The 15,394-nt window shown below is 40.2% G+C and overlaps 2 protein-coding genes across 2 annotated transcripts in view; one reads left to right on the forward strand and one right to left on the reverse strand.

The window, feature by feature from the left end:
- LOC103143340 (rho GTPase-activating protein 29-like) overlaps positions 1-1,396 on the reverse strand; it is a 35,061-nt gene extending 33,665 nt beyond the window's left edge. Inside the window, exon 1 of the mRNA XM_007559824.2 lies at positions 1,116-1,396. The gene's annotated coding sequence lies outside the window, so the exon portion shown is untranslated. The remainder of the gene's footprint in view (positions 1-1,115) is intronic.
- Positions 1,397-2,605: 1,209 nt separating this feature from the next.
- Positions 2,606-15,394, forward strand: part of prkdc (protein kinase, DNA-activated, catalytic subunit) — a 38,296-nt gene continuing 25,507 nt past the window's right edge. Inside the window, exons 1-32 of the mRNA XM_007559826.2 lie at positions 2,606-2,914; positions 3,400-3,476; positions 3,571-3,675; positions 3,764-3,838; positions 4,139-4,247; positions 4,330-4,442; positions 4,680-4,779; positions 4,882-4,937; positions 5,600-5,630; positions 6,088-6,245; positions 6,367-6,513; positions 6,638-6,802; positions 6,885-7,053; positions 7,807-7,856; positions 7,971-8,078; positions 8,181-8,330; positions 8,432-8,541; positions 8,708-8,867; positions 8,962-9,048; positions 9,148-9,267; positions 9,977-10,136; positions 10,229-10,338; positions 11,072-11,159; positions 12,816-12,979; positions 13,064-13,216; positions 13,303-13,410; positions 13,490-13,716; positions 13,867-13,961; positions 14,407-14,509; positions 14,585-14,718; positions 14,810-15,040; positions 15,113-15,339. Coding sequence (XP_007559888.1) covers positions 2,752-2,914; positions 3,400-3,476; positions 3,571-3,675; positions 3,764-3,838; positions 4,139-4,247; positions 4,330-4,442; positions 4,680-4,779; positions 4,882-4,937; positions 5,600-5,630; positions 6,088-6,245; positions 6,367-6,513; positions 6,638-6,802; positions 6,885-7,053; positions 7,807-7,856; positions 7,971-8,078; positions 8,181-8,330; positions 8,432-8,541; positions 8,708-8,867; positions 8,962-9,048; positions 9,148-9,267; positions 9,977-10,136; positions 10,229-10,338; positions 11,072-11,159; positions 12,816-12,979; positions 13,064-13,216; positions 13,303-13,410; positions 13,490-13,716; positions 13,867-13,961; positions 14,407-14,509; positions 14,585-14,718; positions 14,810-15,040; positions 15,113-15,339 — 4,053 coding nt within the window. The 5' untranslated portion in view covers positions 2,606-2,751. The remainder of the gene's footprint in view (positions 2,915-3,399; positions 3,477-3,570; positions 3,676-3,763; positions 3,839-4,138; positions 4,248-4,329; positions 4,443-4,679; positions 4,780-4,881; positions 4,938-5,599; positions 5,631-6,087; positions 6,246-6,366; positions 6,514-6,637; positions 6,803-6,884; positions 7,054-7,806; positions 7,857-7,970; positions 8,079-8,180; positions 8,331-8,431; positions 8,542-8,707; positions 8,868-8,961; positions 9,049-9,147; positions 9,268-9,976; positions 10,137-10,228; positions 10,339-11,071; positions 11,160-12,815; positions 12,980-13,063; positions 13,217-13,302; positions 13,411-13,489; positions 13,717-13,866; positions 13,962-14,406; positions 14,510-14,584; positions 14,719-14,809; positions 15,041-15,112; positions 15,340-15,394) is intronic.

Raw genomic sequence — 15,394 nt, forward strand, 5'->3', positions numbered from 1 at the left:
ATTTTAACAGTTAGAAATGATGCATACTTATTGTAAAGAGAAACTAATTGAATTCAAAGGATTGGGATTGCTACTTTGGCTATTTGAACCACTTTTTCTACTGCTGGTTTTATAAGATCACCAATAAACAAAAATCTGTTTATATCTCAGAAAACAACAGAATATAATTTTTAATAGTAGTTGTTTCTGTGAGACTTTAAGCAGTGATAGATTTAATCTAGAGACAATAAGAATAGTTCAATTTTAAAATATTTTTGTCATCATAGTCATCATCATGTCAATAGATATCACACAATATTGGTGAGAACATTTTAAGTGAATATTTACATCTTCCTTATACAGTTCATAATGTCCACTTCATTTTGAAATGTAAGGCATTGCTTTGAACAGGGAAGTAGGTCGTTTTATTGTGATGTCGATGACATGTCATAATAACAGCCCCATGTTTATAGTAAAGATAATTTAACACAGATCCCTGGCAGGAAAAACCCTTTAAGGTTAAAACAACTTGATTTACATGTTACATGTTCCACTTTTATTTGTTATTTACATATAAAAAATATATTATTTAATGACACGCAAACTTAAAGTCTATTTAAAGTATATTTTTGGAGGCGAATCAGTGTGCTGTGGAGGTGTTTCTGCGCGTAAACACGAACAAACGCGCCACTTCATGAGAAACAAGATACCGTCATTATTTTTAAACGTTTTTTCTTGAAAAAGTATATTACTATTCATGTGGTCTGCTCACAAAGGATGGACCAGTTCAAGTTGACAAATTACGACTTTGAATGTCGGCGTTTAGTTGAACAAAAATACTCCAAGTTAAAACTGACGTAATTGTTACCGACGCGCATCTTTCATGTTTTAGCGTACGCCAAACTAACGTGTTCACGATAGAAAAAGCTAAAGGTAGTTTTCCTAAAAGTAATACGGGGGTACATTTAGAAAGAATACAACTCAACAAACACTAACGTATAAGTTGTCTAAAACAGAGGTTGCTAAAAGTGTGTTATTTGTGAGAGCATAAATCTCTGCTGACCGCCGTATTCCGCTAACTGGATCAAATGCCTTTTAAAAACATTTCTTATAGCTGAGAAAGTAAACGTACGCACCTGCCGTTGAATCCTCAAACATTACAGGGAGGGAGAGAAATATCCAGAAACGGAGAAAAATCCGATCACCAGAACGGAAAGAAGTTACTTAATCCACATGGACACTGTGATATCCTTGTCGGTTACAGTCACGACGTAGACGCCGGTAAAGTGCAACTCAGTTCCTCAGAGTGGGAGCTCCTTCTATCCCCATGTGATACACACCGCAACTGGTTGGTGAGCGTGAAGGCATGCACGCGCCGTGAAGTTTTCTACAGTCCTATGAGAACAACAGGTGCCCCGAAGTTTAAACTGGTGAAGTACAAAAAAAATAATGCTTGGTACATCCTGTTGAGCCTTTCAAAATAAATGCATTGCAGAAATTAGTCGCCAGCAAGTAAGTGTCCTTTTACGGCAATACAGTAAACCCGACTATAAAACCATACAATTAAAAGCTTTTTGCACAATTTTAATGAAACGGGAAAACTCAGATAAATTGATCAGACAAATTAAATTGCTGTACAAATAAATAAATAAATAAATATATATCACGGACCTTAGTAAAAACAATCCAAATCTAATTACAAATACTGATTAAGGTTAGTAAATCAGAACATTCTAATCTAGCAAGTCCTAGAAGGGCTTAAAATTAGACTCGCTGCAAAATGTCTATGAACCAAAACTTTATAATTTTTTGCTTCAGTGGTCGAGATTGCGCACAACGTCAGACTTTTAATACATTTAAGAAAACGTAAAAACTGGATTTTATTCATTTTTAAAGCATGATACATTTTGTACGCAATATATTTAATGTAAACCTTGATAAGGTAATATCTTATTCTTTTTGGCCTTTAATAAAAGATTTCCAGCATCAACATAGGACCCGTGGGCAAACATCGCTCACTGATGACATCTGCTGGAAGGTTAAATGTAGTGCAGGCGTCATCTGTAAAGTTTCATGAAAAAATGTTTGTTTCAGATTACCTTAGTTACTTTGCTAATATGAATTTTAATCAGACTTGACTAAATGTGTTAAATTATATTAAAAAATGTTAAACTGAAAAGTGCGATCCTTTTTTACTTGTACTCAGACAGTAAAGTCAAGTAAGTAAAGTTGTTACAAACCACAACCGCAAGTGAATAGTTAAATTCTGACCTCAAAAATGCTTACTGCTTATAATGTCTTCTTGGCACTACTCAAGCAGCTACATCAGCCTTTGGGGACTTTTTATTAATTACACTAAATTTATTGGACAATGAAGAAGACGACATAAATGCTTGCAACTAACGTAGTTCCTAACTAAATAATTTAATATATAACCATTTAATTTTCTATACGTTTGTTACTGTTTGAATGTAAAATACATTGCCGATGTCATGTTGTTTATTCGCTCTCTGACATGTGCATATGTTACTAATTCAGTGAATATAGGCTGTATTTAAAACAAAATGGGTTTTTTTCGCGGCTTTCATTTTGAAACTCTCCCAGGTGACTTCCTGTTGTCGCTCTTCCTGGTGTAGGATTTGAGTGAAATCCCTCCGCTGGCAGTTTGTTTTGCTTCTTCTGACCTCCTTCGTTCTGTGGTTGCTCTCGCGCTAGCTCAAGTAATGTGGTGCGTTTAGCAGCCTGTTACAGCTCGGACGGGTGGCTGGAGCCATGTCTTCCCAAAGCGTCCCCGCTTCAGGGATTCACGGGCTTCTTCTCAAACTTCATGAATTACTTTCAGATGAAGACAGTCGCTCTGCAGCCCTGAAATGTCACGATATAATCGGTGATCTGGGGCAGGAGTGCATGCTAACAACCACTGAGAATGAACTGGGTAAGAGAGGTGGTCACATAGCCAAACGGCGCCAAACTCCATTCAGAGAACTACAGTTTGAACTCATTCATGCTTGAGTTGTTGACAGCGGTTAAATATGCTGATGAACAAGGCGCTCTGCTAATGCACAAGTATTAGTTGTTTGTTCGTCGTGCAGAAAATACTTTAATAAGCCTGCTAAAGTCATTTTTTCATACCTTGTACCATAAAGATCTACCGCCAAAACTGCACCTGAGCTCCTATTGTTGTTATTCTTTAACCACGTGGTTTTCTGAGCAAAACAAAGATGCTGAGAAGTTCAAACCATGCAAAGCACACACTTTCCTGCCATATTAACATATTAGGTTCTTGCAAAGTTTATCCACAAGCAGATTAGTTTCTTTGTTGAGGCTGAAATCGGATTGATTTTCATAAAAATATTTTTTTGTAATATGAATTGAAGAAGCACTGACACATGCTTTCTCTCTATTTCCATCTAACAAAAGCTTTACAGACCTCACTGTTGTTCTCAAAAGACTATGGCCTGCTTAGCTTCCTCAGGAAGTCCCTGCCATTGGAGGAGGTGAGCATTTTTGCAATATTCTGCCATTAAACAATCACAAAGTCAACATAACAATCTTATTTTTTTTATGTTTTTTGTTTGTTTGTTTTTTCAGCTGCGGGACACCCGTGTTGAAATTCTGCTGTTCTTAGAGAAATTTTTGGACAAAGTGTCACCGAGAGTCAAAGGCTGGGAGAAAACCTATGCCACAGACATAAGAGTGAGCTCGTCCACAGTCTAGGATGTTTGCTATGTTACATTTACTAGCAGAATGGTTTCATAGTTTATTCATTGTTTTCGTTGTGCAGGACATGTGCATGGGCGCGTACACAAAAGAAAAAGTTGCCAAATGTAGGACGCCGGTGTTGGAGCTGCTTATAAAGGTAAGCTTTTTGTTTCCTATGTAGTGTCGACTGAGTACAAATAAGTTAGTAACTTAACTATTTCACATTACGAAATAAACTTTAATATCAGACAAAGTTGGCAAGTAAATACACATTTATGTCTTGGTTATTGTATTTATCTAACCCCTTCAAATGTAGATGACTTGAAACAATTCTGGTAAGATGAGAGGGATAAAATGTTTCAACAGGGATCTGAAAGACTTCATTCTTACTGCATTTTATCTTAAAAGGAGACATTTTGTTCCTCTCTTGACATCACTTTCATTGACCGCTCTGCAGGTTCTTCAATCAACCAAGGCCTCCAGCGTGGCTGCAGAGTTCAAAATCGGCGACATCTTCAACAGATTCTATAGCGAACTCTGTCAGCGGAGCAAGTTACCCGACTCGGGTGAGTTCTTTTTTGTTTTTCTTCTTTTATTTGGACATGAGGTGATTGAGCTCAGCAGCGTCCTTTTCTTTGTCCTCCTCAGTTCTCGGCAAAATCTACGAGTTGCTCGGGGTTCTGGCGGAGGTTCATCCCAGCGAAATGGTCAACAACTCCGACAAGTTGTACAAGGTCTATCTTGCGGAGCTCAAAGAGCAGGTTGTGTTTTATTCTCCGTTCCTTTTGTTTCATTTAGAGCCGGGAAAGCACAGAAAAGATAAGAAGCGTGCAATGGTTTGAGACCGATTGCTGTAATCTTGAGTTCCCACCAGCTCAACGTTCAGAACTTGCATCTAAAATTAGACACAGACATGAAAAAGCTGCTATCTGTTGTTAGCAGACCCGTGTGTTGTACTGATTGATTCTCTTGTTCTCCCTCCCTCTTCCGTCTCCCAGATGACTTCCTCAACAAAAGAGCCAAAGCTTTTGGTTGTGGCTGGATGTTTACGAGGCTTAACTGCCCTGATGGTTAATTTCACCAAAGCCATGGAAGAAGGTGGATGATGATGCGCTTGTCGACATATTTACGTTGCGTCGACTTATATTGAGATAAAAAAAATAAAAAAAGTACTTTTTTTTTTTTTCCTCTCCCTTCCAGACCCGGTTACATCCAAAGAGATCTTTCAATATGCCCTGAAGTCCATCACTCCTCAGGTTATTAATGCACTTTATCTGCTTTTTTATATTCGGACATGACCAGGATATTCAGAGTATTTTATTACATTTTTTTATAGATGGACCAACACAAAGTAGTGCATAATTGTGAAGTTGAAGGTAAAGGATGTGTGGATTTCTGCTCCTTTGAGTCGGTGTAATAATGAACTGTTTTTAGCTTTAATTACAGCTTCCTGGTCTTTATATTTTAGTAAAGTGCGCGTAGTTAAGGTTTTTATTTCTTGAAATCCGAGGAACTTCAGCAAAAAAGAAATATTTCTATATTCAGATTTTTTTTCCAAGAAAATTAATTATGCAACTTTTACACAGGACAAAAAATGAGGCCAAAAAACATGGGAAATGGAAAAAGGAAGGAAGAATTACAGAAAATTGTGCCTTTTATAATTTCTAAAACGTTGTGATTCGTCTCCCTCTGTCTGTCGAAGAAAAGCGTCGCCTCCTCTTCTTCCGGTTTTCGTGGTGTAAAAATTTAATCTGTCCTTGTGCATCGACGCTATTATGTGTTACTTTGTTTTGGTCTCATCAGAATGTAATAAAAAACACATTGTTTGTGGTAACGTGACAAAATCTGAAAGACTGAGAGGTCTGAAGACTTTTAAAAAGCTGTATACCAAAACTTTGTGGCTGTTACTCTTTCACAGATGGAAATGAATCGCTACGCTGTCACATTTGGTGAGCCTTATTATTAATATTTTATTTTTTTTAATCAAAGCAACACAGAATCTATGTATTAGGAGTAATAGGGCCACTGTAGATAGAAAAGAAGGAGGAGTACATTTATGCCAAAAAAAAGATGTCTTGGAAACTTGGACATTACCAGGTTTGAGAAGTTGGAAATTTGCTGAAAAAATCTCAGAAATTTTGCCATTAATCTTAGAAATTTTCTGGGAAAAAAACTTTGAATTTTCTGAGTTTGAAAACTTGCTAGAAAAATTCCAATTTTTTTTTTCTTGCAAGTTTTCAAAGTCAGAAATTTCCAGGTTTGTTTTCAAGAAATCAAAACATTTCTGAGTTGTTGTTTTTTTTTTGGAGCTACAGTTTAATCTACGGTGGGTCTAATTACGCCATTACACCTAACAGTGTTTAAAGATTATTAAATTAGAATAAAAGTGTGTCTTTCTTTCGACAGCCGGGCTGCGGTTGTTTGCCAGACATGCGTCCCAGTTCAGCGGCTGCCTCATGGACCACTACAGGGCTCTGTTCGAGACCATGTGTAAGCTCTGCGGACACATCAACGGCGAGATGAAGAAGACGAGCTACAGCGCGCTCGAAGCCTTCCTCAAACAGGTTGGAAAACAAAAACTCCAATCCTAACCCCATTCATCTGCTTATGATGTTATTACACGTGTGCACTTATTTATTGATTCATTTACCTGAAGTCCTGTGCTGCTGCTGACTTTTCTCCCAGGTTGCCCTGTTAGTGGCGGACAACATTGATGAGCACAAAAGCAAGCTGAAGTTCTTCATGCAGAAGTTCTGCGGCATCATTAAAACCATGGAATCGACGCACAAGGAGCTGTCCATCGCCATACGTGGATATGGCTTCTTTGCAGCTGTATGTTAATCGCAGCCTTTAAATGCCCAATCAGCTTCTTTTCTCATGAAACCGCAATAAATGCGATTTACTACTGTGTGTGTTCTCGCTCTTAGTTTATCCTGTTTGTCTTTTATTTGCGCAGCCGTGCAAAAAGGTGTGCCCCCAAGACGTGGACCTGATGTACACGGAGTTAATTCAGCGCTGCAAGCAGATGTATCTGACCGAGTCTGACGGGGAAGATGACAGCTTCTACCAGCTGCCCAGCTTCCTGGACTCCATAGCCAGTGTCCTTATTCATCTGGACAAGGTAGAGACATGAGGACACTGCGCAGTAAGTCAGAGGGAGAAGGTTGTGCTAATGTACTGTAGCAACTCCTTTGTGTGTACAGATTCCAGAGGTGTATACCCCACTGCTGGAGCGCCTCCTGGTGGTGCAGATTGACACCTTCCCTCAGTACAGCGAGAGGATGCAGTTTGCCTGCAGCAGGTCCATCCTGAAGGTCTTTGTGGCCGTGGCCTCCAAAGGACCAGTGCTGTGGAGTTTTATCAGCTCAGTGGGTAGGTGGAGCCGCAAAACACTTGGATCCAGTGGCTGACGTCTTGAACGGTGGGTGGGATTAGGATGGACGATCTGTTAATCTCCTATTGTGTTATATTGATCCGTTCATCACCAGTTATCCAACCAACCATTGACCAGTTAACCGTCCATCCAACAACCAATTAACTGTCCAGCCTTTCACGAGTTAATCATCTATCCATTGACCAATTAACCATCCATCTATTGACCAATTAACCATATATCCATCCATACATAAATATGTAAGCTTAAGTGTACTTCTACATCTATGTCTAAGTCTTTCAGACTGGGAGGAAGTTTCTTGTCCACTGCTCTTGTCAGGAAACCAAACAGATTTACGTCAGATTTCATTCTGGACTCTGACTAGGTCATTTCAAAAATGTTTCTGTTGCTCTGGTGAAGCCTTTTGTTTTGTCGATCTGGTTGAATGGTCAGAGTCTTCGGCGTTCCGGCTGGGACCGTTCTTATTTTCCATCTACTGTACCTTTTATGAAACGCCACTTCTGAAGTGAGCAGTAATGCATGTCAAAGTTTTGAAATTATTTGTTTTGGTCTTTTTTTCTTCATTCAACATCGCAGCAATCTGACTCTTGTGATACTGATGCATTTTGACTCTCCGTTTAGAACAAATCAATGTGTGTACAGATAAATTCAAACTTGAAGCTTTTTGTTTCTGTACGTCTGTGTTTTTGGACAGAAGTCAATGTTCAGCCTTGCTTCTTTTTTTTTTTCAGTGCACCAGGGTTTGATTCGAGTCTGTTCAAAACCCATCACGCTATCTGAGGTCAGTCATGCTGTTTACATGTGGTTCACACAGAATTACTGAATGTGGCAGTCGCTCTTTTTAATCTTACCGCAAAAACGAAAGAGGCTTTTTTTTTTCTGTTTCTCTTCTTAGGACAGTTCCTCTGAGTCCGCGGAAGTTCGGACTGGAAAATGGAAAGTTCCTGCCAGTGCCAATTACCTCCCGCTCTATAAGGGGCTTTTGGACTGCGATCAGCTGAAGGTGGAGTTTTGTTTTAATTTAATTATCTTCCAGAGGTGAAATGTGTCTGTTTGGCCTTCTTTTCCACCGTCATCGTGTTTGGCGTCATTTCACTTCCTGTAGGATTCGGGATTTCTAGACGGAGCTTTCCTGAGTCAGAACGCGGCTCTGGGCTCCTTGAGCCGCCTTCTTTACGACGAGTTGGTCAAGTCAATTCTGCGCATCGTGGAAAAGTTGGACTTATCGGTGCAGAAAATAGCAACAGGAGAGGAGGTGACGGCCGCTCTTTGTGCATCTGCATCAGTAATACTCAAAACTCCCCCTCGCCCGATGATTCTGATTGTAATCCCTGGATTTGTCTTTGTGTTGGTTAGGCCCCCGACGATGCAGCCCACGTCCTTCCCTCTTCAGACCCAACGGCGAACCTGTTGCCCAATAAGATCAAAGACTTCACTGCTTTTATCAACCTGGTCGACTTCTGCAGGTACAGAAACGAGATCAAACCCAATTTTTGTCAACCCACCAGCCGTGTGCTTTATTTTCCACTTAGCTTTGATTACATAAACATTACTTTATTAAAGCGTTTAAATACAGAACGGTTGTAGGTATCCAATACAGGATGAAGGCTTTAGTTTTGTTCTTCTCTGCAGCGAGCTGCTGCTGAACACGCACGTGGAGAACTTCCAGTCCTGGATGTATCCCCTGAGCCACGAACTGATCCTGCACTCCATACGAAATCCACTCGTCAGCGGCTTCTACAAGCTGCTGTCGGTCGCCATGAAAATCGCCAAGAGGATCAAGTACTACCAGGTCATTTTTCCTTTGTTTAACTTTTGAATTTTTTTAAGTACGCTTCTAAAATGTAGGCCTTAATTTACAATAAATAAAATCTTCTTTTGATCAGGGTGTGGGAGTGAGAAGTTCTGCATCTACTCAGGATGACACAGACAGAAGTGCTTGCTTTGCTCTCTTCTCAAAGTTTGGGAAAGAGGTATTTTCTCGTTTTGGAACACTTTTTTTGTTTGTTTGTTTGTTTGTTTGTTTGAGGGGCCATTTCCTAACATTTAATCACGCACATGTTTCTTTCCAGGTGTGTGTCCGAATGAAGCAGTACAAGGATGAGCTGCTGGCTTCCTGCTTGACCTTTGTCCTCTCTCTGCACCACAACATTGTTGCTCTGGACATGAAGGCCTACTGTCCAGCCCTGGAGGTACGGGCAGGGGGCGGAGGGTTCTGAAATTTCTTCTGCTTCGTGATGTTACTGGGGTTTAGGAGATCTGGTGATGAAAATGCAGCTAAACCTCATTTATCCTGAGAATTTAAAACCATTTTGGCACACTCCCAGAGTTTTCTGTCCAAATTCAAAACATCGTTAAGTGTACTTTTTTGCTTTAAATATATAGCTTCATTTAGTTTTGCTTTGTTTGTTTGTTTTTTGTTGTTGTTTTTTTTGTTTTGCTTTTCATTTGTTTAATTAGTATTTTTTGTTTCATCTCACTTAATTTAAAGTTGCTTTTTTCTGTTTTTGTCTTGCTTTTTTTATTTCTTGTTTATTTTTTGGTTTTCTTCATTTCATTTCAGTTTATTTAAATGGTGTTTTATATTATCTTGACTTTTACTTTTTCTTCATTCCTCATATTTTTTGACAACTCTAAACACAAACCTTGAATTACAAGCATGTTAATAATTACTCGTAATTATTCAATGCTATAAAAACAATTGTATACAAGTAAATAAGAATAAGCCAGAGTTTGTGGGAACGCAGCAACCAAAATGTTTGAAAGTTGTACATTTGGCTTACTTTTTTATTTAACATTTAATGTGAAAACAGCTATAGAATCATAGGTGAGTTTTCATGAATCGCTCAAAAAGTTTAGTTAGCTTACAAAGATCGTTAAAGACTTTCTGTTCGGTTCCAGACGGCTCTAAGGTTGGGTCTAAGTCACATTCCTCTGGCGAATGCAGCCTTGGACGCTCTGGAGGACTGGTCCTTCTGCCTCCCACCGGACACCATGCAGCCGTGCTACGCCGACATCCTGCCCCTCCTGGATGGATACCTGAAGACCACCTCCTCCAGTGGTAAGAAGCTTCGGGGGGGATCGGGATTCTTCTGGCTTTTGTTTTCACTTCACTAGGTGCAGAAGATTTAAATCTGATTCTTTTTGCTTCAGACAAAGATGAGAGCAACTGGGAAGTGATGTCCTCAATGTCTTCAAGACGGGACAAAGGATACAGCAGAGTGATGACGAGGCTCCTCAAGAAATCCAACCAGCTTTCCATGGTAGGACCCAAGTTATTTCTTTTGCTAAGGAAAATCACAAACTATTCATTAGAGGTAACAATATATATATAGATTTGTAAATTTATATTCCTCTATCAATTAAATGATTATCTATCCAGGGTTTCCCCCAGTGTATTATAAGCCTGGCGGGCCACCAGGCTTTACTTGTGCCCCCACCAGGCTAAGCATTGCTTATTTATTTAAGTTTTTTTTTAATGTTTCCATTCTTTTCAGACTTTATAGCTGGTGCTCAGGTATTAATCTTCCAATCTTTCAATAATACATAATTATCAAGTGATATTTTCAAATTTCTTGTCATCTTAAAAATTTTTTTAGCAAAAACAAACACGACGGGCCGCCACATGAATGACTGCAGTAGCACTGGACTCCGCATGTTTTCTGGAGGACACCTTGCTATCCAGTTACATCGGTGCAAAACATAAATAAAAAACCTAAGTCATTTAAAGTTTAATATATTGTTAGATTGACCTGGTTGGTAAGTGATTGTGTTGTATCGCCTCATATCGATCACAGATTTAATTAAATTGAACTGAAATCATATTGTTTATTGGCAAACATCGTATCGTCATCTAAACAAACCGATACATTATATTTTGATAAAGCAGGTGAAATACACCACCTCTATTTAGCGAAATTCAACAAGAATTTATTGAAACAAAATAAATTCTTAAAACTCATAACCCAGCGTTTTTTAATTGTTTTCTCTGCACAGGAAGACGCTCCTCTCGCCATGCTAAGGGTCAGGGTGGTGAAGTTGCTCGGCCACCTGGGAGGAAAGCTAAACAGGAACCTTGTGACGGGTAAAGATTTGAACACCAGATGTAAATTTAAAGGGATTCAGCCCAACGGTGAAGAAATGGATGCTTTCATTATGAGATGCTAAGGAATCCTTTGTTTTACACCAAACCTAGCTTAAATGTTTGGTGATGAAAAGCTCCATCTTTTATCTTAGTCTGAAAAATCATGAACAAAGATCATGGAAAATAATTGTATTTCCTTACTTTATTCCCATTCACTAAAAGCTGTGATCACCCATCCATTTATAATCTATTCTTCTTTCCATTCACTTTTTTGTTCATCCATTTACGTATCCATGTATTTGTACATCATGCAGCCAGTTATATTCCCATCCTCCTTCACTTTTTTCCTTCTTTTCATGCTTCCCCCTAGCAGCGGGCAATTTGGACTTTAATCACAATATTTTATGAAGGTTGTAATTTAAAAAAATTATATATTACCGTATTTTCCGCACTGTAAGGCGCACCTAAAAACCTTCAATTTCCTCAAAAGCCGACAGTGCGCCTTATAATCCGGTGCGCCTTATGTATGGACCAATATTGAGCCACAACAGGTCTAGCAACTACGGTTAGCAGCCGCAGACTTCATTTTCGCCCGTAGAAGAAAAAGTTGTCAGAACGCTGGTTTATTAATAAAGTTTGACTGACAGTCTATAATCAGGTCGTCTGCAGGTCATGTAGCACCACGTTCTCCACGAACATGCTCTGCGCGAACGGAGAAGGGTGACCATCGTCCGCCCACGCCCCAGCCCAGTTGAGGAAGGCTCTCCCTGACCAGAGTCGGACTGTTTTGTTGACATTCTGTTTAGTGGAGCTCCATCTAGTGGATGCATAATGTAACTCCAGCCTCTACTGTAATGTCTATTTTATGCGCCTTGTAATGCGGTGCGCCTTATATATGAAAAAAGTTTTAAAATAGGCCATTCATTGAAGGTGCGCCTTATAATCCAGTGCGCCTTATTGTGCGGAAAATACGGTACTAATATTTTTGAAGGGAAATTTGATTTACAGAGACATCATCAATTTATTTATGGTTTCGGTTGTAAGTAATTTTTATTTATGTTTTATTTATTGTTTTTGATTGTTGTGTTTTTATTTTGGATATTTGAAATATCTTCCGGTCATTACTGGCATTGAGGGAGCGAATTGCATAATTATGCCATTGTTAATATATTGCTTGAAAGTGGTCTCAAAATAATGATATTATCGTTTACCGCAATAATTACTGGGGCAATTTTATGTCCAGCAAAATGTATTGTGACAGGCCTACAAAAATATATATTTTTTTATGATAAATCATAAATAATTCAATAAATTCCTGCTTCCACCCACCAAAAACGTCTTCACAGTTTGTAGCTTTTGCAGGTTCCCTATTTAAAGACTAACCGATTGAGAAATAATGTTAAATAATGTTCATAAGAATACACCAAAAGGAGCAACACTTAAGTCTGGAGAAAGTTGAAGTTTTATAAAAAGTGTTGAATCTTTGTTTTCAGAAAAGCACACATTTCCTGCTGGAAGGCTGGACTTTTTTTTTATTTGTTTGTATGTTTACAGTTCTTTAGTGTTATGTAATGGGCCGTTGCAATTAAAGATTTATTCAGTTTTAGGTGCCACTAAATGTGAAGGATGCTGTATTTTCCTCGTTTTGGCTTGCAGTGGTCTCATCGGAAGAAATGATGAAGAAATTTGTTGCCTGGGATTCGGAGAAAAGACTCAGCTTTGCCGTGCCATTCTCCGACATGAAGCCCGTGATCTACCTGGATCCCTTTCTGCCGCGCATCAGCGAACTGGCTCTGTCCACAAGCGACAGACAGACCAAAGTGCGCCTTCACTCACCAGATAGACGACGCTCCAAATGCTTTCAGAGAAACAGATCTTCACCGACATCTCATTTGCCTTTCCAGGTGGCAGCCTGCGAGCTGCTCCACAGCTTGGTGGTCTACATGGTTGGGAAGAGCGCTCAGATGGTGGAAGGGGAGAACAGACTTCCTCCTATGTACAAGTTGCACAAAAAGCTGTTTCCTGTGTTGCTCCGTCTGGCCTGCGACGTAGACCAGGTACATGTTTTCAAGTGGAAACAAATGTAGTTGTGTACATGTTGAATTTAACCATTTTGATTTAGAGTTTCTGATCTGTTCTGCAGGTAACCAGGCAACTCTTTGAACCGCTGGTCATGCAGCTGATTCACTGGTTCACCAACAACAAGAAGTTCGAGAGCCAAGACACGGTGGCCGTTCTGGAGGCCATTTTGGTGAGTGACGCGTTGGGGATTTTGAAGTTTTTCCTCCAGCTGGTTTTATGTGCAGCGTCCTAACCGAGCTCACGTTTAGGACGGCGTGATTGACCCGACCGACAGCACCCTCAGAGACTTCTGCGGGCGATGCATCGAAGAGTTCGTCAAGTGGTCGATCAAACAGACCACGCCCAAGCAGCAGGAGAAGAGCCCCGCCAACATGAAGTCCCTGTTTAAGCGCATTTACAGCCTGGCTCTCCACCCCAACGGGTTTAAAAGACTGGGCGCTGCCCTGGCTTTCAACAGCATCTACAGACAGTTCAGGTACGACCCCGGGTTCTGCTAAGGGTTTCAGTTTTATTGCTTTTTTGATCCAGTTATCTAAAAAAAAAAACCAGAAACTAGCATTATGTCTGATATTAAGTGTTTTTTTTTTGTTTTTGTTTCTTTTTTGTTTGTTTTTTTTACCTTCAGAGAAGAAAACTCTTTGGTGGAGCAGTTCGTCTTCGAAGTTCTCGTCATTTTTGTTGAAAGTCTGGCTCTGGCACACTCGGATGAGCGATCCATGGGTATATTTCAGTACATCTTCTCCATATATGCAGTACCAAAAATAGCTCCACCCCTTAAACTCTGTGATGGCAAACCTAAAAAAGGTGTCTCAAGTCTTCTGTAGTCTCAAAAGGGGTTTTTCTCAAAGATTTCCTTGAATTTAACTACATCCACCTTCCCATTAACAATGACTAACATCCTTGTAAATAGTAAATAGACTAAAATGTTGAGATTTCACATGACTTTCTTTCGACACTGGCTAAAAATGACTAGTCTTTATCGAGATATATGAACATACCAAAGAAATATTTAATCTATGGTTAGCAAAGGTCCGTCACATGGGAAACGTGGTCTCTGGAACAATTTTTAAAGAACAGTGAATTGAGATCACTTAAACGTTGGCATAAAATCCACATAAAAAGAAAATGATTATAGAAAGAGAAGATCTATAATCTTTATCTCCAGGTACTGTGCCGCAGTGCTGCAATGCCATCAACCATCTGAAGAGAATAATCAAACACAAAGCCCCCAGTCTCAATCAGCACAATGCAAAGAGACGCATCCCAAGGTGGGTAGTCTGTGTGCGCACCACTTCGACAAAGGTAAAGTGTTAGAGTTGAACTACATCGCGTGCCTCTCTCAGGGGGTTCCCGCCTGACGAGAAGCTGTGCCTGTCAGATCTGGTCTTGTGGCTGCTGGAGCAGTGCGGCCGACCGCAGACGGAGTGTCGCCACAAATGCATGGAGCTCCTCTATGAGTTTATTCCCCTCCTCCCAGGTGAGAACGGGAGACTTGGAACTGTTTATGCGGTAAATTTCTTAAACAAAAAAAAAACCTCATCTGACTTTAAGTGGGTTGTGTGAATCAGGAAAGAAATCTCCGCCCCAGTGGTTGGAAGGCATGCTAAAGGATCGTGGCATCGACTTCCTGATCTCCCGGTTTGAGGGTTGGGGCCTCCTCTCCCAGCCGACGCTCCGGGACCTGACCGGCCCCTTCAGCGTCCGAGCCACCCTGCAGTGGATGGACCTACTACTCGCCGTCCTCGACTGCTACAACACCTTCATCGGCTTGCACATCATCAAGCCTCAGCACATTCTCAGTAGGTTGTGTTTGTGTGACTATGGTACGAGAACTTAATCAGTTTAGTTGATATTTTCATGATACTCCAAAGGCTCAAAAGACAAATCTAGCTTCCTGAAAGCCACACACTTCTTCTTGACGGAGCTCGCGAGTCGCGGACTGGCGGCCGCAGAGAGCTGTTTCTGTCTCGGCGAGAGGATGTCTCACTTCAGCCCGAGAGAGGTGGACCAGTACAACTACAGCAAGTGCACCATCACCGTCCGCCTGCTGGAGTTTGCCTCCATGATTCTCGTCAAAGGAGACCAAGAGTTCTGGAAGGTACCGCTTGCTTAGTCACCAGGTTGGATTGTCGAGTTCCTTCTGGAAGTTCTAA

Source organism: Poecilia formosa, unplaced genomic scaffold (assembly GCF_000485575.1).
Source record: "Poecilia formosa unplaced genomic scaffold, Poecilia_formosa-5.1.2 Scaffold108, whole genome shotgun sequence".
Taxonomy (NCBI): Eukaryota; Metazoa; Chordata; class Actinopteri; order Cyprinodontiformes; family Poeciliidae; genus Poecilia; species Poecilia formosa.